Genomic DNA, 24,628 nt, shown 5'->3' on the forward strand with positions numbered 1-24,628 from the left:
GGCTCTTGCCACCCCCATAGTGCCTTTTTTAGGCAAGGCTCAAATTCTAAACCTACCACCCTAGAACACAAAAAAGGGAAAAAACTAAGGGTAATGCTGCTCAATACCAGAAGTCTCAATCTCAAAATGCACGCACTCGAGGCCCTTCTCAGTATGGAGAACATCGATGTCTGTGCTGTGACAGAAACCTGGTTCAAGGCTCCTGAGAGCACCCCAGCACTATCAGGTTTTACCTCATATCATGTGTTCCAGCCCCAAAATCCGGACAATACCAAGAAAGGAGGGGGGGTATCCATATTCATCAAGGACACCCACACCTCAAGATTGGTGGCAACGCACGATGCATCGGAGACTATCCAGGTGCAATTAACCATAGGCAAGACTGCTCTGCAAATTGTAGCATGTTACAGGCCACCCTCACAAACTCAGGAACCTCACATGGCTTTCCTGAAAACACTGGAGAGAATAAATGTATCTCCAAACACCATCATACTAGGTGACTTCAATTACCCTAATATAGACTGGGAACACTACTCAAGCCCAAACACCCTAGCCCAAAAGTTCCTGGAATTCATAAACTCAAATGCCATGGAACAACTAGTCACCATCCCCACAAGAGGAGAAAACATACTTGATCTCATCATCACGAACATGGGAGCACAATGTTCAACACTGGAAGTATACCCCTCACTGGTGAGATCAGATCACAAACTAATCTCGCTGGAGGTCCTCATCCCACCCCCACCTGAAATAAAAAAGACCACAGTAAAGAACTTCTCGAAAGCCGACTTCACACTTCTAAAGACTAGTGTGGTCTCCTTTAAGGCCCCGAGCCGGGAAAACAGTACTCAAGCCGATGAATCACTTACAAATGCCTTCTACCAGCACCTGCAGGACTGCATGGATAAGGCAATCCCAAGCAAAACAAAGACTCTTTGTACCAAAGGCAAGCGTCCAGTCTGGTGGACCCCAGCCATAAACAAACTCTACAACAAAAGGAGGAAGCTACTACAAGATAGAGCAAAATCCTTAAAAGGTAAGACACCTTTGATCACTATAAGTAAAAAACTAAGAGCTCTCATAAAATCATCCAAAATAAATTTTGAGAGAAAAATAGCTAAAAACTCAAAAGACAATCATAAGGCCTTCTTTAGCTATGTTAGAAACCTGGGAGGAAACTCCCAGATATGCTCAGAATTAGTTCAAAATGATGTGAAGATTACTGATCCTACAGACATTGCCAACATACTGGCTGACAGGTTCAGTGCTAACTCCCCCCCCTCCCCCCCAAAAGGAGAGATATCTATACCAAATGATTGCAGCCCCCCAAACATCTCTAACGCCCAAGTGAGAACTGCTCTCTCCAAGGCAAAAAACACAGCATCCATGGGACCTGATGGTGTCCCCGGCTGTGTGCACCACGAACTCAACGAGGAATTAAACCCACAGTTAGGACAGCTGTTTAATCATAGTCTCACCTCTGGATACGCACTCCAGGAGTGGCGCTGCGACTGTGGTCCCACTTCACAAAGGCGGTGCCTCCACCGACCCTGGAAATTACCGGCCCATTAGCTTGACAAGCCTTATCTGCAAAGCCATGGAGAGGATCATAATGGATCTCATAAATAAAGACATAGGAAATTTGCAGACTTTGGATCCAACCCAGTTTGGCTTTGTCAAAGGCAAATCATGCCTTTTAAACTTGGTTGACTTTTTCGAAACAGTCACCAAGGCCATTGATGAGGGAAAGGCAGTCCATACAGCCTACCTCGATCTGGCGAAGGCCTTCGATACAATACCCCACTCGGGTATCATTGAAAAACTCATCAGCTTAAATGTTAACCCATACATCACAAGATGGGTTGCAAACTGGCTGAGTGACAGAACCCACAGGGTCAGAGTTGCTGGCGCCATGTCAGACTCAAAGCCTGTCACAAGTGGTGTCCCACAGGGCTCAGCCCTGGGCCCACTCTTGTTTGGCATCTACTTTTCCGAAGTACAAGCAAACACAGGAGGGTTATGGCTGACAAAGTTTGCAGACGACTGCAAACTGGGTGCCGTAGTCGAAAAAACATCTGACACAGATATCCTTCAGAAGGGTCTCACAGAAACGGATAACTGGTGCCAGAGCCATGGCCTAAAGTTAAATGCCAAAAAATGCATAGTCATACCCTTCGGGAAAAACAAGGTTACCCCTAGCTACCATATAGGTGGCAACCCACTGAGCACAGAAGAAGTTATCAGGGACCTGGGGACCCAGGTTGACAGCAGCCTGTCATTCGACACCCATGTTGCTAAAGTAGTTAGGAAGACCTTCTACATTGCCCACCTTATCATGAAGGGATTCACATCTAGATCAAGGGAGGTCATAGTCTCCCTATACTCATCACTCATCAGACCAATGATTGAGTACAATGCCCCATTCGGAATGTATCTGACCCGACACTTGCAGCAGCTGGAAAGGCCACAAAAGTTCCTCACCAAAAGGATAAAGGGTCTCAAAAATCTGACCTATGCTGCCCGACTGAAAGAACTCCAGCTCTATTCAGTCGCCACGCTTGCTCAGAGGTGACCTGTGCCTGACATACAAGGCCATGTCAAACCCAGATTTGATGAACATGCTTCACCTCAAAAAATCTAGATCCATCAGAGCCACAAGGGCGGGAGACTTAAACCTTGACACGGCTATTAATAGGACGTGCTGGAGGGATAGATTCATCACCCAAAGACTCCCTATGCTGTGGAACAAAATCCTGGTATATGTGAGGCACAGCACCTCGCTGGCCTTGTTCAAGAGAAATCTTGACCAATGGATGGGAGATCGCAGATATACCCCAGGGATTACCTCAGTGTCACTGCTCGACAGAGGCACAGCAAAATAATGGGCATAGTTACCCAAACTAAAGGGGTGGCGTAAGCCACAAAACTATGGGCTAGGCTTGTAAATGCCCTCGGGCAGATAGCCTAGTATGAACCTATGAACCTATGAACCTAAGAACGTAGGCAGACTTACTCATTGGGAAATGGCATGGAGCTTTCAAATAAACAAATCTCAGTTCTTGGGAAAACATGTGAAAAATTACTTCCCCTCCAAAATGGAGTTTATTTGCTTGGAAATGTCTTCTTGACTCCATGCATATTATCTTAGTGATTTCCAGGCTATGAGCCCTGTTGTTGGTGCTGTCGATTGAGCTGTAATAGTGCTACCCGGGAGCATATAATCTGGAAATGTCACTCAGTACAGCAATTCTGTACAAACGTTTGGGATAAGACAGGTAAAATCTGTTCCATTAGTAGAGCAGGGGAAACAATTTGATAATCTATAGTCTCCAAACCTCTTCTTCTGACTATGCTCTTGATAGCCAAGAAGTCTATTATAATATAGTGAAAAACCACAAGACTCCCACATTGCTGAGTGCTGTCAGAATTTACTTGGTATATAAGATGCAGAGCTGCATGTTTCCAGGTGAAAAGGTAATGCAGTTCTTTTACTAAATAAATAGTCTCTATGTTTAGACATTCTTTATAGCCAGGACCACTCATAAGGGTATAAGGTAAGCAGTAATTTTTATGTACTCCCAAATTATTGTCAGGAATTTGGAATAAAATATTTAAGCCTCTGTAGTGACGCACCCTGAATAAGGCAACTAGTTAGTAATTATTTTAACTCTGTCTGTATTCATTCTATCCCGGCTCAAGTTGACAGTGCAAGCCAAATGGTATGGCTTTTTTGAGCACAAGTGAAAAAAAATTAAAAATATGTGTGCCACCATCTCAATATATTGTACATTGTTTACATCAAAGTATTTTCTTGTGTTTCTCGAGCTGGTAATGATAATAGTTTCCTTGAGCTATCACCGATTAATCTTTTAACTTTGACAATTTCAACATGGAAGATAAGGTCAAGGTATCACTTCCTTATTGTGCTGTATAGAATCTGGAATTGAATTTATCAGTATTCTAATTTATGTGTAAGTATTGCTCATGCAATATTGGAGACTTTGAATGTTTGTTATCCAAATTCAATTCAATAAAGAAATCATACCAAATAAGTATGGTGCCTTAACCTCAAAGAATGGTTCCTCAGAAGTATGACTTTCAAGCTATGGATCAGCATAGTATGTAGGCCTTCCAAAAGATGAATGCAAATACAATGGAAAATCAAAGACCTTTATACTGGCATCTTTTTTGCAGTATCTTAGGCTTTCGTTTATTCACTCTGTCAATTAAGATTGTTAATAGCAACTATAAAATAACCTAAAGTAACTATCTCTGTCTATTGGTTGTGAGTAGGGTTGTCACCTTTTCAGTTGTATATATGTATTATTGAAACAAGAGATCATGTAGGCCAAAATGCATAACCAGGTCAATATAAAATGCTTATTTCTATTTTATCACCAAAATTATCTGTTTAGAATTTTAGTTGTTTTGGCTGTATTTTGATTTGTGTAATTTCACTGAAATCATTTTCACTTTCACTGAAACTAATATCAAAAGACAATAGCATTTAAAACAACTTTAATTGAAAAAAAATGCAAAACCACCATTTTAGCATGGATGCTTACCCCTCCTTCTTACTACAACTATGAGGAAAAGGCAAACACCTTGGACCTGATTCCACAAGACATGCACTCAGTGTGAGTGACTACTTACACTGAGTGCAGGCCAGGTCTTTTGGAATCTGACCTCCAGAATAAGTCAGTTTATAGACGGGCCTCACTCTAAAGTAAGTCACTTACACTAAGCACAAGTCTTTCGGAATTAGAGTAGATTTATGCTGAGAGGAGCAGCTCGTTGGGAATCTGGCCCCTTGTATGTAAAAAATCCATTCCAACACCACAGTTGCTACATTTTGCAGTGATAAAGAATATATAGTAAACAAAGAAGTGAAACACACATCTAAGCAGAAATTCCAACAAAAATAAATTAACAAATCAAAATTAACCAGAAAACACATCTAAGAAGAAATTCCAACAAAAATAAAAGCAAAATTAGCAAGAAAATTAATAGGGTTATATTTGGTGAGGGGGGAGGGGGGGCTTTCATTGAAATTAGCTTTCAATGTTCTTTATCAATGGCAGGGACTTTTGGCTTCATTGAAATTACATGATACTAATGGATGCCATGGTAAAATATTTGAGATACAGTATTAATGTTTAATCCAATGATCAGAGGAAATTTAGAAAATATTTTTTCATAAACTGTCAGAACATTTGAAATGTCTCTTGTTTTTTATAGGATGCAACTATTCTACATAAAGTAAACCTAACTGGCTGTGTTTGCTGTCTGTATCCACAGAGAAATATTCTCATCAAATAGTCTACAAAATTAGCTTACCTACTGCTTGTAGCATGGAACCCTGACTTATTCAATACTTACTTAGCATTTTATACTTGTGCAAGAATGTGCAGTATGATGCCAACCACAGTGCATGGCTTTCTGGAGGATGTTAAGAGAACCCCATGTAGTTTGAATTGATCTTCATTTTTTGGTTCTCTGTAAGTACAAAGTTGATTTTGACTCCATATTCATGTTCCTTTCCAGATTTACACCTAGGCTTTTGTGTACCATGTCATTAAAATTCTAAGTCTGTTTTCAAAAAGTGACTGCTAGTTTCATATTTTGGGCCTGATAAAGTGAAACCTCTGCCACAGAGTGTACTGTAATTTTTTCGGTCGGGGGTGGGGGGTGGGGGGGGGGCATTTAGTTTCCTCATATCGTGAAGCAATCTGACAGCTTTATTAATGGAGTCTCATCCACTGGTAAGCTATAGTAGAGTTGACATGATGGTGTGGATCCTCTATCAGGGTTTTTAATTTATTTCAGAATAAAATGTTATTGCTACAGTGATTAATTACCCTGGAATCACTGTCAATGAGGTCTACAAGACTTCTGTCCAGATTTCAGCATGCAGCTGTATTTACTACATAAATAGTCATGGTAACATCAAAATCCTAGTAATGGAACCATGATAACACTAGTCTTTCTCCTCGGGTAAAGATATGATATTTTCGGTCTTCTTTTAGTGAATTCCTACACATTATGCCATATATAAACAATGAGCCATATTTATGCCTTTAACAAAAGTAGTTATTAATCGATACTTCTATTCCTAGCAGTGTTACAATGCACATCTCACATATGTACACTCTTTGTAGGCTCCCAGTAAGTGTCATTAATTTGGGGTCACAGTATCTGTAACCAGTCAACATTGTCACATGGTATGCTATTTTGGGCAATGAACAACACTCATTATAAATACATTACTGATCCCAATGTCATTTTTGAACATTTATTGCTTGTATATCCATGATCATAAATTAGTAACTTATTTGTTGTATTCAGTGTTATCACTAAATTTTATATCTATCTAAATATGTGTATGTGTATATATATATATATATATATATATATATATATATATATATATATATATACACATATATATATATAGAGAGAGAGAGAGAGAGAGAGAGAGAGAGAGAGAATTGATTTTAATTGATTATATTTCTTGAAAATTGCTCTTTTGCAGAAAAAATATGGAAGTACTGGTACAGACCAGACTAAATTCAGTATGTTCAAGTCTTCACCCAATAAAGATCTGCTGTTCAAGGATTCTACTTTGTGCCTCCTTGAGATTCCTGCAACTACAAGCTATACAGAATTCTTGGGAAAGGAATATATGGATTCAGTGGATGGATTAAAAGCATGCAAGTCCCTGTCATGTAAGCACGTTTGTTTGTTTTTTGTTAAAGTTTACCTTTCTAATGACACAGGTTACATCAAGAGACAAGCTGCTATTCCTAACTGTGATAGTCATTACTTGGGAGTTTAATTAACCTACACTGTTTCCACCAGCAAGCTAAGACAAAATAGTTGGAAATACCTTCAAGATATTAAGTGATTATTTACAAGAGGGAGTGGGGAATCAACAAATCACTGTCTTCAAAATAGGAATAATATTGGAATAGTTTCATATAATTAAACAGTGAATGAAGTTAAATAGGGCAGAAATCTGTGGGATGTGACATAGCGCCAATGGTGATTATTAGAGAATAAACAAATTACTCTTCTAGTTGTCCCACATCCCATCTCCCCAGTATCAACTATAATTATATATTTGAAGTACATTTGATGAGTCATTGATTCAATTTCTCTTATAATATGGGCCTCTGTGATAAAGGATTTTAGGAACCTTGTCTCTAGACTCAACTGGGTCACGTAATTCTGTTATCTAAGTGTCTATACCCTAGAAAATATCAAAGAAACATTTTTAAACCAGAAATTTATCTTACTAAGTACCATTTCATAGTTGAAATGGAAGATTCTAACTGGCTCTAATGGATACTAATGGATCTCAAAAGAATGTCTAGAAGAGATGCAGGCTGCATGGCATGGTAGTTTATTCTTTGCCAAAGAAATTAACTTTAGGGTATGATTTGTTTAAAGTTTTACTAGCTCTTTAGATAGTTGTATGCTTATGAAGGCATTAACTTTTTAGTAGTTATCGTAAACTTGCAACATTATTGCCACAGACTTCAAAGGAGTTTCCACTGGGAATACAAGCAGCAACTGCAGGGATGACTCTACCACAAAAGTACTTAAGCATATTTGAACTGTATAGTGCTCCATCTGGGTGTAATTTAAGTATGGTCGACAGTGGAATAAAAATTATTTTATCCAGCGATCATAACGTTTACAATAAAAGCATATGCATTAAATCTTTCCTCTGTGTTAAACACATTTATATAGCTGTGATACATTGTTCTCAAATGAGATAACCCCTGCTGATATCCTAATTATGAGTGATATTACTATCTTTGATTTTTGCAAATTGGCAGAGGTGTCTCTCTGTCATTGTTAAGCATAGTTTCAATCCAACTTCCTGTTTAGTTCAGTGGATGTTACAACCTTGATAATGGAATTCTCTGTCACCAATATATAAATGTCAGTAGTCAGGTTTTATCATAGCAATAGCCTCACATGAGGAAAAGAGTACTTTTAAGTATTTGGTCCTTGGGGTTGGGAGGGTGGCCTAATGGTTAAGGTGTTTGCCTTACAAACGCAAGGTGCAGGGTTTGAGTCTCACAAGGGATAATTGGCTAGGCTTAAAATGGCTCACAAGAGCAGTTAGCCTAGTACTAATCTATGAACCTATGAACCTACAGTATTTAGTTCATTATCTCATTTTTTTGCAGGTGACATCAGTTACCCTAACACTGACTGAATCATGTTTGTTAGTCTATCCTTTTATAAAATATTACTATCTGTTATTTCCCAACTTAATTATAAACAGGAAGGTTCCTTCCCTATGAGATGTGTCTCTATCCTTGACACATTCTTTGTTTTGTCTGCTTTGATAAATATGTTTGAAGCATTTAGCTCTGCAGGGTCTTCTCATCAGCTTTGTGTTGTAGACAAATTGTTTATTTCTTATAACTTACCTTAGATATCTGAGTTTCATGACAGTTTTTTTAGATATCACCATCCAGTATAATAAACACTCACATTAGCCTCTGAAACTGGTTGGAATACATGTCTAACAATGATTATCGTATTGCTGGAACACCTTTTATGAAACACTTTATATCTTAATTGAAAAGTATGCCCCCATGAGCAAAGCAAAAACTAGATTGTTTAAGTAGCCTTGTTGTTAGAACAGCAAAATACAATCAGTATCTTCTTCTTTCAGCTTTTCCCGTTTAGGGGTCACCACAGCAGATCACCTGTCTGCTCATGATTGGCAGTGGAGTTTTACAGTGTTGAGTTGCCAGCCCAGCGTCCAACCTTCCACAGAAGGCACACACACACACATGCGCTCACACCTACGGCCCACTTAGAATATCCAATCCACTTGTAGCATGTCTTTGGGATGTGGGAGGAAACTGGAGCACCCGGAGGAAACCCACACGACCACAGGGAGGACATGCAGACTCCGCACAGCAGGCACCCCAGCCAAGGATCAAACCAGGGAACCTCTTGCTGTGAGGCAACAATGCTAACCACTGCACCACCGTGGCCGCCCAGCAAAATGCATGTGTTGTATAGCAAAATACAATCAGTATATTACAGTAAAAATACCACTGTAAAATCTAAAAATGTATCTAACTGCAAGTAATCATATGTTCATTTTCTCCCTCTTCAGTGTCATTAAAAAATCCATTTGACATTATAAGGCATAGTACAAAATGAAATTAACCAAGAATATAACAACTAGCCTAAGGTGTTATTTAAATGCAGTTAATGATCTAATTTTAGCAGCTCAGCATAAGCGATTTGATCTCTGATGAGATAACGTGTTTGTATATTTTGTAAGGCCTTCTCTGTTGCAGCTACAACCAGTAATCACTGGTAATTTGGTTGTCTGTTAGAAGGTGCTCAGACTGATACTGAAGTAGTATTTAAAGTAGTCATTAAAACTAAGAATAATCCAACTAGTAGATATGATCTGTTTCTACAATTCTTTAAAAATACTCCGAAAAACATTGGTCCTAATTTGTGAGATGTTTAGATAATGTTACCCTTTATCATTATGAACTGTAACATTGTAATTTGATTTTTATACCCTCTACTTTCATACTATTAAGCAAAACAAATTAATAAAACTCTGCTAAGCTCTGCTGATTTAATAAAATATAATAACAACTATCACAAAAAATATATACATTTCTTTCTACCGAATTAATAAAATATAATGCAACTGTCATGAAAAATAACATTCATTAACAGTAATTCCTAAAATGTGAAAACTTTGTCCCACTTGTAGACTTGTATGAAAATATATATGATGAAAACAAAAGATATATTTATGCACAAAAGTAATTGCACAGATGAGTGCCAATTACTAGTGTTTCCAAAAGAAGCCTGGTTCCCATATTTTACATGCTCATTATTATTACTTTATGTTTACAAGAAATAGTTGTATGCATGTTCAGATAAATTCAGAAATTATGGAATGCACAGATTAGCAAAAGCAATATAAGTAATTATTTATTTACACTTTGTTGGCTGTGTTAGTCCCACTGGGCAATGGTCTTTTCACAGGATATCCAAGGTGGTATTTATACTGACTAGGGAAAATGTGGCCAGGGCACCAGGGAACTTCCCCTTGTCTTTTTGATTAGCAAGTGGGATCTTTTACATCCACCTGATCTACCATCAACTCAGGTAGATGAGGCCTATGTTTAACGTCTCTTCAAAAGGACAGTAAAGAACAAGGAACAGCTGGCTGCCATATTACTGCTATTCATAAAAGGTTGGAACTTTTGGTTGCTTATGTACTTAAATTCTCAGTGCAGTATATTTTTTTTTTATTTATTTAACATTTAGTAACTGGGGAAGCCATCTGGTCTAAGGACCCCTTCAGCCATGACCTGGTCCAACAGTGACATAAATAGAGCATAAGGTACATAACAAAACAACAATGATATGATATTAACACAATAGAACAGAGTCTATAAAGAATAATATTTGCAGTTAAGAAAAAGATATTAAAATGCCAATAAATTAAAACATCTGTAGGGGACACAACATAGTACTCTGGATGTGGCATGCAATTAGTATAGTGTATAAAAAATTCTGCACTATCTGATATGCATCAAATATATGGTTGCTGAAAGAGAAGAGCATGCACAAGGGTGACTGCATGGCCAAATATGGTGTACCAAATTGCAGCATTGTCATATGCTGTAGTACAGTAGTTAATAATATAAGAGAACATAATTTAAGGACTTAAACAAGATCAAAATTTTACAGAATAGGACAACTCCAGGGTATAGCAAGGGAAAAGACTAGGTAAAACTTCATCCAGTCTTTTTGTTGAAGAGATTTTTAAGAGGATTCCACCGTTGTATCCCTCCAGTTGTTTGCTGAGCTTCAGCCTGTGTAGTTCTTTTATAACTGTGGTTAGAATTAATATTTGGTAGTGGACTTCCTTTTGCATTTAAATATACAGTAATAAGGTTCCTTGTTAAAAAACAAACTATCCTAAACAGAATACTATAAGACATGACAAAACAGTTTTTTTATTGTCTGTACTATAACAAACAAATAATTGTAATTAAACATTCCATTCAGTGCTTTCACAATTTAATTCCTGTTAGTTTGCTTTCTATCTGTGTCTCTTTTTTTGACAGATACTTCAACTTCCTCGAAAGGTAGACAAGTAATCCTATTGCAATGAAGGATTTTATGATTCCTTCCATTGCATAACTGACATGACTGTGGCAAATCATGGTCTTTTCAGGCAAACTGTGTTGATATTATTTACCTAATGCTATAGTTAAGGATTCTTACAAAACATTATGTGGCTAGTGGCGGACTGTTAATCAGTTTATGTAAGAAAAGCCAGTAACTAGGTTGGCCTCTGGTAACTCACAGGCAATGTGCCTTCTGTAGTATTAGGCAGTGTTAGGTTGTGATATCAGCTAGAAAGATGAATGTACAGATCCTATTCTTAGCAGTCTGAAATAGGTTGGTATTATATGAGGAATTACATGAGACTACAAGCACATGGTTTTCCAGCTGGGTCCCTATCAGTCCAGTGAAAAATCAGTTCAGCGAATGGCATTTTCAGTGCACTTACATTGAACGTGCCATTTGTCGAACTGTTCATAATGAGATTGTGGTACAGTGAGGATCAGAAAATTTGCCTTTTCCCTACTGTAGTGTGATCTCAGATTTGGTATATATAATTAGCGGGGGGTGGGGGGCACAGCCCACCACATGAGCAGAATTCGATGAACAGCATTTCCAATGAAATTAATTGAACTGTCACATCAATGAAGTGATACAGACCCATTCCAGCTTAAGTTAAAAGGATACTTCTGGACAGAGTTTTCTGAGCTTCCTGCAGAGTGGGGTTAGGTATTTACTATTTCAGTAGCTTGTTTTATAACTTTCTGATAGTGATGGAGTACATCATCTGTGTACACTATTAAAGTAAGTCTGTGTTAATGTTATTTAAAAAAATGAGACTAATCCTGGCCCTAAAAATAGACTCTGGGACTCTATTAATAAAGTATTCAATAGGGGAGATGGTGGTAAGGTAATCACAGATCTGATTTATGTATTCCAGAACAAAGCTGAGCATTTAAACAACTGTGAATGGTTATGCAATATATAAAAAAAATCCCAAAACACCAAATGAAGCAACCAACGATAAAATGTGAACAATATCTAGAAATGTATACGTTGGTCACACATAGCTGTAAAAAAACTCCTTTAATATAGAAACAAATAAATGAAGGCGAGCGCTTTCACGGATACAATCCGCTTCTTCAGACTTATCACATACAAAGTCCCATTAAAAAGGCTCAAATATACAAATGCACCAATCAAACTGAGGCCATTAATCAAAGCCACACATTTAAACACACATTACTTAAATTGTTAAATTAACTAAGTTATTATTTAGTCATGTATTTTTATTATATATGTATATATTTTATACATGAATTATATGTCAGTTTCTTATCAGGTTAAATAATGCCGAACATGCATACTATGTTTTTTAAGTAATGTCGCTTTGATTAATGGCCTCAATTTGATTGGTGCATTTGTATATTTGAGCCTTTTTAATGGGACTTTGTATGTAGTTTTTTATAAGTCTGAAGAATCGGATTGTATCCGTGAAAGCGCTCACCTTCGTTTATTTGTTTCTATATTAAAGGAGTTTTTTTTTTACAGCTGTGTGTGACCAACGTATGCTTTTCTAGAAAATGTGAGTGGTTGACCTGGAAAAACACTTGGCAGTAAGATGCCCTATGTTCATATTTGCAAATGTATTCTTAGGTGATAACATTCTGGATGGCTGTCATGGTACTAATGTCAGTTCTTAAACTGTCTTGAACATCAGAGGAAGGCCATAGCTGTTGACATGCTCTATAATTTGTTGAAATGCCAACGTTTGGATTTTAATGACAAGAGATAAATCTGAGATCAGTGGGATTATAAACCATATGAATTTTTTTCTAATTGTAACATTTGAATGAGAAAGACGTTTTTTTACTGGTGGAAGGAAGTATAGTTAGTTGTCTCATATACCAGAGAGTGGTTTATAGTTTCTCTTGGAAAGAACTTCCTGAGATATATTGTGGTGGGGCTGGCTGAATTTTAAAGGACCAACTAAATAGGATAAGGAAGTGGTCACTTAAACCATTTGCTTGTACTAAAATGCCACCATGCTGATAATGCATATTTTTAAATAATACATCAGGTAAGTAATCCTGACCACCTTCTATGTTTGGTCCTGTAAATTATTAACTGGCCCATAATGATTATCAGTCTATATAGTTGGAGACTGGTCCTGATGTGTTTACAGGTGGAACTCATCCAGTATTCTTTTAGGGTTAGAAGGACACATTTCTAATAGTATTTGTTCAAGTAAAGTTAAGTTTATGGGTACTGGTAGGCAAGTAACTAAGTTCTTTATGCAGGTTTGTGTGATTTCTCAGCAGAACGTGAAACATTAATATCTTTACTTGGGTTTCCATGACTGAGGTTCCCATTTGTTCTATGTCTTTTTTGTAATGCATAGTAGAACACCTCCTATTCATTGCTAGGGCTATTATCATTGAAGAGGAAGTAGCTGCCCATAAGAAAAAGCTCTGATCAAATGGTATATTTTAGACAGGACTCCATAATGGCTATAATATCTGTTTTTTTTTTTTTTTTTTCCTGTTTCTGTCCAGAATTGAAATTGCGCCAATTTATAGATTAGATGACAGGAGGCTCTTATATTTGGCTGTTTATGACCTGCTCTCATTTTATTAATATCTGATACAACTTAGTAAGACAGTACCTAAAAAAGTAAAAAAAATAAAAGGAAATCTTCTAGTAATATTACTTGGATATGAAGTTTTTGAAAACAGTAGAATCTTCTTTCTTAAGAAAGGTGAAGGTCCACTACAACTTTTGTTATTGTAGGGATGGTTTTATGATTTAGTGAACCTGATAACAAATGCTGGGAGGGATTGGGTGCAATCCTTCATGCATGTCTTATCATAGGTGACTGGGAGATCACTGGGATTTTTCACATCAAGCTTCCTCAGCCAAGTAGAGAATTAAATTCATTAAAACTTATATCATTCAAATTCCTGTATGATGGCTATCTGAAATTGTGGAGCTCCATGTTAACATGTACCAAATATTGAAAAACAAAATAGAGAAGAAACCACACAGTAGCACAGAACGAAATGATACAGCGCTTTTCGTTTATTCCAATAAACAAACTTCTTCAGATCAAGAAAAACAAAAAGTCACAGCTTAAACACTCTCTGGGCTAATACTTACAAAGTCAATTAACTACTTAAAGTGAAAGCTGACTTACAAGACACACCCTATTTGCAAACACAACTAGACTAAAAACTGCTTTTAAAATAAAAGCTAAAAATCCAAATAGTCGAACTAAAAGTACAACTAGCGTTGTCTATAAAAAATGTGTAAGTCTAGCCTACTACTAAGCTAGTGAGGCAAAGAAATAATAATTACAAGTGCATAAAAACTCCGCTGATGTTTGTAAAACTGAGTTAATACAAATACCTATGTTAGTGCACTAAACTGTCTATGTTGAAGCACATCAAGTGTGCTGAACAGAATTGGTAATAAGTAAGGTATCAAGATAAAACTACAAATTCTCAGCAAAAAATACTCAGCAAAAAATACACATAAGGTCACTGAACCAAGGTGCTCAAGAGCATTAGAATAACTGTGTCGTGCTAGTGTGGAAGGTAACCTGGCACAGCCTACCTATTAAGGCTCCTAAGTTTAAGAACACTACTTAAAGAACAGCTCTCATTCAGACCTGGTGAACTGTATGCGTTGAGTCTAATTTGCCAAAACAGCTCTCGCTCTTCTAACTTAAGTGGGAGAGGAGCACCCCTGAAGTCCTGTGTGATCTGGTCAATAATCAAAAATTTAAACATATGGTTGGGATAAACTGAAATGTGTTTTGCTAGTGCATTATCAAGTTTCTGCTTCCTGATCACATAAGTATGTTCATAAATGCGGTCACGTAGGCGTCGTTCTGTTTTGCCCACGTAGAAAGCTGTACAGATTTGGCACATAGCTAAGTAGATCACCATTCTTGAGTTACAGTTAGCTCTTAGGTTCAACTTGTATTCGTAATCGTGAACTTTAAATCTATTGGATTCCAAGATGTATTGACAAAAATTACACGCCTGGCATTTAAACATGCCAGCTGTCATTGTTTTTTTAATATTATGTCATTCAAGGAGGGCTTTGAGGTTTTTTTGCCTTTCTATAAATAACCAATGGGTGATTACCAAGTTTTTGTTGTACTGTGTTGTCCTTTTTGAGTAAGTCCCAATTTTTACATAGTGCCTGAACACAGTCACTACTATTGAGATTGTATGTTGTTATGAATGTGGCACCAAAACATTCAGAAGGATGCCTACTTGTGTGGACATTTACTAAGTCTGTGTTCAAGGGTTCAGTGTCATTCATAAGAACCAATTCTCTATTCAAGATTGGTTTATAAAAATGACACTGACGCTTAGACGACACTTCTTCGATAATAGTGTCTGACATTTCATGTGGGTAACCCCGGTGTAAAAACCTATTCCTTAGGTGTCCACATTCATTGGCAAAATCATTATCCAATGTGATAATGTGGGCTGCCCTCACTAGCTGACCTTTGACGATCGCCCGCTTCTGATGAAAAGGATGACAACTTGTGTAGTGCAGGAATGATTTGGAGTACGTTACTTTCCTATATATATTAGCTGTATATTTGTGAAATCTAGTGTCTTTAGAAAGTAAAATGTCCAAGTACGGGATGGCTTCAGTATGGAAACTAGCAGTGAATTTCAAAAACTGTGTAGTTGAATTAAAATAGTCCACTAACGCTTCACTCGTGGGCAAGTCACCGTCCAGGAGGATAAAAATATCGTCCAAGTAAAGGGTGTAAAAAATCACCTGGTCTTTAAATGGGCAGTTAGTGGACACGTAATCGTGTTCCCATTGTGCCATGACTAGATTGGCAACACTGGCCCCACAAGGGGAGCCCATGGCTACTCCAATTTTTTGCAAATAAAAGTTGTTGTCAAATGTAAAAAAATTGTTAGACAAGACCAGGTCCAACAATTCGTGAACCAGAACCAACTCATTCCCACTACTACCATTAGATCTAAGCACTTGTTCTACCCAGTCCACTGCTATGTCTTGGGGAATGCAGGTGTACAAATCTTTAACATCAATAGTAAGAAAATTGTACCTTGCGTTGAAATCTAACTTGTTAATTTTACCAAAAAATGACCAAGAATCTTTGCAGATCTGTGGAAAGTTGACCAAGTATTTCTGTAAAATGTTGTCAATGATTTTAGCACATGGATTGTGGACATCCTTGTGGATTTTAGGGATACCAAACAAGCACGGGAAACGAGGGTAAGTTGTTAAGTAATTGTATGTGTGTTGTGTTACCCTACCCTCGATGAACATTTCCTCAATGTGGTCTTTGATTGTGGTGTATGCTTTATTTATTTCAGAATGTGAGCTGGTAGAATATGAAGGACTGTCCAACAGGCTAAACATCCTATCTTGATAGTCAACTTCATCAAACACAACAAGACCCCCTCCCTTGTCCAGTTTATTCTGAAATTTAATCCAGTCAAGGCATTCCATTTCTTTTTTATTATTAAAATAAGCACATAAGCACTCAATGTTGAATGGTGTGGTGTTTTGTTGAAGTTTTGACGAATGTCTAATTCGCAAACCAGTTCAAAAATTTGTAAAAGGGGATGGAGTGGGGGGTTGTAGGTACTAGGAATCCTAAAATTGTTGTCGTCAAGGGGGTAAGAGCCTCCAAACAGCAAGTTCAAGTTAAGCTTCCTAACGTATAATTTTAGGTCTATAATTGATTTGACCAGATCTGCTTTCTGAGCTGGTACGTAAGTGTACCCTTTGGACAATAACTCAACTAGTTCAGGTGTAATATTTACAGTAGAGAAGTTGTATACATTAAAATCACCTTGTTTGTTCATGAGTGTAACAGGAGTGTTAGCAGTACTTTCATTACAAACAGTAGACATGTTATGTGTATTTAAAAAAACCACAGAAGAACTGGAACAAACGAAAAAACAACCAGCCAGCGTATTCCACAGATTTATTGGATGCAATAAAACTCCGACGTCTCGGCTCTATCCCAAAGCCTTCTAGGAGTCAATGTGTTATGTGTATTTGTCTCAGTTGTTAAACAAGGGTCACATTGCCCATCAGTAAACCCTGGTCTAGTAACAATGTCAACTTCAAGGCAGTCTCTCAGTGGACTGTTGGCGATGGCTTGATGAATTGCTACTGTCTCTGCTTCTGCTTGTTCCTCTGGTGGGAAAAAGCCACCTGTTGTTTTGGCTTTTCCCCTAAAAAATTAGCATTGCTGGACCTAAGATTGTAATGCCCAGTTTTTTTATTGTTGATGTTACAAGAGTGATCTGATAGGTCATAATCTGAGTCAGATGGAGCATTAGAACAGTCAACGGATGGACCCAGAGGACGACCTGCCTGAGCAGAGTTCACATTTGTAGATGGTTCACCATTATTGGGTTGAACGGGTTTGACATTCCTTTTTGGGGGCTGCCAAACTTGTGCTGATGGAGGTTTAGGATAAGCTGTCTCATCCTTGTAAGCCTTCAAGTCTCTGTCAATTTTCCTAGTTTTATTGTTTTTCAGTTTACCAAGGTACTGCTCAATACTAGAAAAAATCCTGTTATATTCATATTTATAGCGAACAAACTCTGAGTCCAATTTAATAGTTTCATCGAGTTCTGACACTTGTCTGCCCAGAGCTTCAACCAGTATTGCATAATGTTTGATCATTAAGTTGAGTAACTCAAAGCCTTGCCAATCAAAAAGTACAAGAAGGTCCTTATGGAACTGTGAATTGACTACCAGACCAGTTGGGTATTGATGGTGGCGAAGGCCTTTGGGAACTATCTTGAGTTTCAAACATTCTTGAAAGTACGATATCTCTAATTGAGTCTTTTTTAGTTTCACTAAAATGTTGTCAAAGTTTTTAAGATTAGTAAAAATGTTGACCTGCTCACCTTGGTACGCTCCAGTTGTTGAAGGTAATTGATCTAATGCTGTAAAAAAGGTGAAGTTGTCAGTAAACCAGTTGTTAATGTCCGGGATTCGGGTAACCCCTGTGTCGCTTACGCGAATCACAGACTCCGAACGAAAGTTGGAAGATGTATCACACTGCTGGTTAAGAACTATAGGTAGTTCCAAGGCTGGGATACTCCTCTGCCCACAGTCAATGTTGAACTGGTCTGTAGACTGTAAATTATCAGACCCAGTGACTCCACTCGCTAATAGTCTTGCCTCATCACTGAAAGGCCGCAGGTTACTAGACACTGCAGCCAAAGGTTGAAGCACTTCTCCATTCGGAGCTAACGGTACCGCCGTACCAGTTAAAGTAGATGTATTTAGAGGAGGAGTCTTAGTAGTATTAATTTGCCGTTCAAGATTTTCCATACGGCCAAAAAGCGAGTCTAGTCGTGTCATCAAAGTGGTCAGGACTTTGTTGTTGTTACTGGATTCGGTAACACCTCCAGCTGGTTGGTCATTGCTGATAGCAGCATTCTTAAAAGCTTCAGGAATATCATCCAAAGATGTGCTTAAACTGTGGGAAACTTTCTCCGACGCCATGAAACAAACTTGTAAACTGAACAGGCAAAACAGACTACTGAAAAACAAAATAGAGAAGAAACCACACAGTAGCACAGAACGAAATGATAAAGCGCTTTTCGTTTATTCCAATAAACAAACTTCTTCAGATCAAAAAAAACAAAAAGTCACAGCTTAAATACTCTCTGGGCTAATACTTACAAAGTCAATTAACTACTTAAAGTGAAAGCTGACTTACAAGACACACCCTATTTGCAAACACAACTAGACTAAAAGTTGGGTGCAATCCTTCATGCATGTCTTATCATAGGTGACTGGGAGATCACTGGGATTTTTCACATCAAGCTTCCTCAGCCAAGTAGAGAATTAAATTCATTAAAACTTATATCATTCAAATTCCTGTATGATGGCTATCTGAAATTGTGGAGCTCCATGTTAACATGTACCAAATATTGGTCAGACCGAAAGACCAAATAAACCACCAAATCAGAGGTAGTCATCAACTCTATTTCCTCCCAAGGAGCAGTTCTTTGAAACTTAACTATCAGATCACAATAAAATTTTGGTGGATGTGAGAGACTCCCCTCATGGAGGGTGCAAAGGATCTGGCATACCTGGCAAAAAATATTTATTTTGAGCTTGCGCATTACTTTGGTTATCACTTATCATACCAGTGAGGTAGTCACACCAGCCTGGAAAATCAAGTCAAGTTAATGCCACTTTGAATGTATCATATCAGAAACCAGGTAAAAACCCAAATACTTCCATGACAGCAAGGAATTCCTTCATGGGTGTCATGGACTGTCAGCACAGATACTGAATGCTAACAATGAGCCAGTGGTGAAGTCCGTAAACTCCTCTATGAATAATTTCACAGTTACAGATGGACAACAAATGAGAAAGTGATAGAACGTGTCCCTGTCAGAATGACATATTCAAATAAATTGATTCCTTTTCTAGAAACCTGGGACATTTCAAAAGTTGATTTATAACACATATGCTACCGTACCCCCAGTCCTACCCTGCCTAGATGGCTGAATAATGGACTGCCCAGTTGGTATTGCAACTTCCAGATGGAGTCAAAGCCATCATGAAGCCAGGCTGTTTTGTGAGTTTAAAGTCTGTCATTTAGCACAAAGGCATTTTTCCTACTATTATGAGATTTATCTCTGGACTGACATCAAGTAGCCCTAACAACAATTAGCACCCCATTGAGAATCCTCCAGAAATGCCAACACATGACCTACTCCTTCTCCTTATAAGATTACCTTGACACTGACAAAGCATATAGATGTAAGAGTGCAGTCCATCAAAGAGGACGGTCCAATGTGCAAGTAAGGAGAATACATTACAAAACATAACTATGCATGACTCAAAAATAATTTGTCCTATTTTTAGTAATATAGGAAGTAGAGAATGTAGCCAAAATGATGGAAGCTTCGAGAAACAGAATTAAATTACTGAAATGATCAAAACTAACAGACTAGCTAGTAATTAGAATATTGTAAACAATTACTCAACATCCTATTGCATCAAGATTCAAGAAGGCCACTACAGTATACAAAAGTTTAGTCCCAGAGAAAATAAATAAGAAGCTTCTTTAGATGGTAAAACAAAAATGATAAGATCTTTAATAAGAAACATTTTAAATGATTTTAATTGGTAAAACAATAAAAAGAAAACAAAGATCCGAATATAATGTAACAACTTCCCTATACCTGGTCAAGGTGAAATTCCTTGAGCTTCATTTCCCACAGGAAAAAAAGATCAAGAGTCAGAATGTAGATTGCTGTTTTCCATTGTAAATCATTCCCAGTGCAGTTTCTAAGTGTGCATCTGCAATGACTCATTTCTTTTGGGAGAGTCCTCACTTCAGGTTGTTGCAACCATGGAGTTGGTATATATAAGATCGGCAGTGGAGGGGAGCTTGCTTTACCCTTCTGTGTTTTAGGCAGTATTTTTCAGTAATTTGGATCATTGGCTTTGTGGAAGTTGGTGATTCATAGTAGAGCTTGAGTAATATTATGAAATTAATTTCACAAGGAGGCAAAGTCTCTTTTACAGTAATTTCAAATGTCTTATTGGCAAACTGGTTTGGCAACTACCTTTAAACACTCACTTGTTAAATAAACACAATAGATGAGCTAATTTTAAAGTGAGACTAAAAGAGAACTGTGAATGCCAACAATCTCTCTACTCCTTTAAAGCTGTTTTTTTGTAGGATGGAGCACTCCCCCCACATTGTAGACTCTACACCTCTGCTTATTGTATATACACAAACGCACATATGTACAAAGACACACATGGACATATCTGTCTCTATATTTATATCCATATCTATAGGTAATGTTAATGCTGAGATCATTATGCTTTGGAAATTGAGAATACTCCAGGACATAGAAATTGTGCTTAAAAGTATTAGAACTAAAAGCTGTTACTGAACTGGGGTCACAAAACTAGATAGGCTGCATTTCTGATTTTCTGATCCAGAAGAATTATAACATCAGCCCATGTCAACACAGTAAAGAGAAAAGTGACCACATCAGTATGCTTAGAAAACTGAGTTCTTCACAATCCTCGCATATCCTTTAGACCAAACAAGACATCTAGGTTCCAAGTTCAGGCAGCACTCTGAAAACTATAACAAACAGCCATGTCCTCCCCGTGGTCGAGTGATGTTAAAGACATGCAGGTAGGTGAGTGCATGGATGGGCGTGCCTTCTTTGAAGGTTGGGCGTCAGGCTGGCAACTCGGCACCATAAAAATCCACTGTCAATCATTAGCAGACGGGAGTTCCGCTATGGCGACCCCTAACCGGGAAAAGCTGAAAGATTATAATAATAGCAAACAAACATTCCAATCACACTGACCTTCCCCACAATACAGGTTATAACATTCTCAAGTCACCACCAAACAATGCCTCACAACTGCATAAAAATCAGGAGCTGTGAGCTGAAAATTTCTTTTCAACTAATAAAGTCTAATGTCCTGGCAACAGCTTTATACAGAGCATTCCATGCAGCTCTGAAAATTATGGACAGGTAACAAATCAAATTAAAATCATGGACCAAAAACTCCACCACACTACAACAATATTACCACACATCTGTGTGTCAAGGAACCAAAAACATAGCTTAGCAATGAGCTTTCATAAAAAAAATCAAAGTAAGTGTAAAGACATTATTGTTTTCTATCTGAGGTCTGCTTCCAAGTTTGAATAAGTGTGAAATACACCATATCAGCTAAATATTATAAGTAAAAGCCATACCACACAATTGGTCATTAACGTTAGCCAAAAACAGGACTCAAACACAAAGAATAAGCATTTCATACAAGTTAACTGCTCAGGCAGTGAAACTTTTTGCCATTTTGCTAATATAGTCTTATAAGTCAATAGTTGATCATAATAAGATTATTTTCATTTTTGAGACATAATAAATGGCTATAAGTTCAAGAACGTAGCTTAAGAAATCAGTTATGTTTATCATATTACAAAAGCAAACATTTATCTTGTTAGGACTTACCATAGATTATTTTAACAAATTTTAATCATGTTTAAAGTACAGATGTTAAGTGCAGGCATGAAGGTTGTATCCAGGCTGTCTTTCAATGTATTTTGTTTATTGGTAAAGCTATACATTTAGAAGACAAATTCAATCAAACGTTTGTATAATTAACAAACCAGAATGTACTGCAATTTTATACTGAGATGGTATTTAAGATGCCTCTTGATTTTTAAATCTGCTGCTTACCATATTCCAAAATACAATAAATGTAATCTTTAAACTGGCATTTTTAACAACTGCATTTAGGTTCATAGGTAGGTACTAGGCTATCTGCCTGAGGGCATTTATAAGCCTAGCCAGAGTGTGTCACCTTTCGCCGCCCCATTGATTAATTAACTGATCCTCTGTCAAGCAGAGCCAATGAAGTGATCCCAAGGGTGTATTTTCTGTTGCCCATCCACTCGTCAAGGTTTCTCTTGAAGAGTGTTAGTGAGGGGCTCTGCCTGATGTAATTTGGAATTTTGTTCCAAAGCATGGGGAGTCTGTGACAGGAATCTATCCCTCCAGCATGTTCTATTTATTGTTGTGGCGAGGTTTAGCTCACTATAGCGCGTGGCTCGCAGTGACTTGAATTTCTTTAGGTGGAGCATGTCCATCAATTCTAAGTTGGACATGGCTTTGTAAGTCAGGCAGTGATCACCTTTGAGTAAGCAATATGCCACTGAGTACAGCCAGAGTTTTTTCAGCCGGGCTGCATAGGACATAGGTTTGAGACCAGTAATCCTCTTGGTGAGGTACGTTTGTGGTCTTTCCAGCTGTTGGAAGTGTCTTGTGAGGTACATCCCAAATGGGGCATTGTACTCTATAATGGGTCTAATGAGTGATGAGTGAGGGGCACTACAACCTCTTTATTTCTAGATGCGAACCCTTTAGTAATTAGATGGGCCACATAGAAGGATTTCCTAACTATTCTGGCAATATGATTGTCAAAGGAGAGATTACTATCTACCAGGGTCACCAGATCTCTTATTACCGCTTCTCTATTAAGGGGGCTGCCACCTATGTGGTAATTCGTGGGTGTTTTGTTTTTCACAAATGGGATGACTATGCATTTTTTTGGCATTTAGCTTGAGGCCATGACTTTGACACCAGGTGTCCGTCTCAGTAAGGCCCTTTTGGAGGCTGTCCATGTCAGCCAGAGAGTCAATTATGGCTCCCAGTTTGCAGTCATCAGCGAACTTGGTTAGCCATAGTCCTCCTGTATTTGCCTGTACTTCTGAGAAGTATATGCCAAACAGTAGGGGTCCCAGGACCAAGCCTTGCAGGACACCACTTGTGACTGGTTTAGAGTCAGACCTGGAGCCTGCTATTATTACCGTGTGAGTTCTGTCTGTAAGCCAGTTGGCAACCCATCTCGTGACATAGGGGTTTTGTTCAGGCTGGTGAATTTTTTTGTAATACCCAAGTGGGGAATGGTGTTGAAAGCCTTGGCGAGGTCAAGGTAGGCTGTGTGAACCACATTTCCCTCATCTATGGCCTTGGTGACTGTCTCGAAGAAGTCAACCAGGTTTAGTAGGCATGATCTGCCCTTAATAAAGCTGAACTGGGTCAGGTCAAGTGTCTGGAGATTCCCAAAGTCTTTGTTAATGAGTTCCATGATGATGCGCTCCATAGCCTTGCAGACCAGGCTAGTCAGGCTTATGGGGCGATAGTTACCAGGGTCAGTTGTTTCCTCTCCTTTGTGGAGAGGAATAACCGTTGCTGTGCCCCATTCTATGGGCACATAGCCTGTGGAGAGGCTGAGGTTGAACAGTGTGTTTAGTTGGATGGGAGGTTAGTTTGTTCTGTATTACAAAATTACAGTTTGTTCTGTAGTTCGTGCAAGATGCAGCCTGGGACACCATGTGGTCCCATTGATGCTGTGTTTCTGGCTTTTGAAAGGGCTGTTTTCACCTGTGCATCTGTGATTTTTGGGAAACTACACTTTTCCGGTATTGTTGTGGGCCCTTTTGGAGATGAGAGGGGGGGTGAAGTTTGCACTGAATCTATCTGCCAGGATGTTGGCAATATCAGTAGGTTCAGTATATTTTGTGCTATTTTGCACAATTCAGTGTATCTGTGAGTTGCCACTTAGATTCTTAACAAAGCTAAATAAGGCTTTGTGGTTATCTTTTGAATCCTTTGTTATTTTTCTTTCAAAGTTAGCCTTGGATGATTTAATGAGGGACCTTAGTTTCTTACTGATACTGATCAGGGATGTCTTTCCTTCTTGGGATTTACTTTTTTTCTGAACTAGTTTCTTCCTTCTGTTGTATAGCCTGTTTATTGCAGGGGTCCACCAAATTGGTTTCCTTCTCTTAGAGGAGTGAGTCTTGGTTTTGCCAGGGATGGCACAATCCATGCATCCTTGTAGGTGCTCGTAGAGTGCATTTGTAAAGGTTTCTGCATCTTGAGGAGCATTATCCTTTAGCATGGGGGCT

General features: G+C 38.1%; 1 protein-coding gene across 1 annotated transcript in view; it reads left to right on the forward strand.

The window, feature by feature from the left end:
- Positions 1-24,628, forward strand: part of LOC122800093 (serotransferrin-A-like) — a 276,007-nt gene that overhangs the window by 244,911 nt on the left and 6,468 nt on the right. The window contains exon 16 of the mRNA XM_044069617.1: positions 6,533-6,725. Coding sequence (XP_043925552.1) covers positions 6,533-6,725 — 193 coding nt within the window. The remainder of the gene's footprint in view (positions 1-6,532; positions 6,726-24,628) is intronic.

This window comes from Protopterus annectens, chromosome 4.part0, assembly GCF_019279795.1.
Source record: "Protopterus annectens isolate FY-2018-M chromosome 4.part0, PAN1.0, whole genome shotgun sequence".
In the NCBI taxonomy this organism is placed as follows: Eukaryota; Metazoa; Chordata; order Ceratodontiformes; family Protopteridae; genus Protopterus; species Protopterus annectens.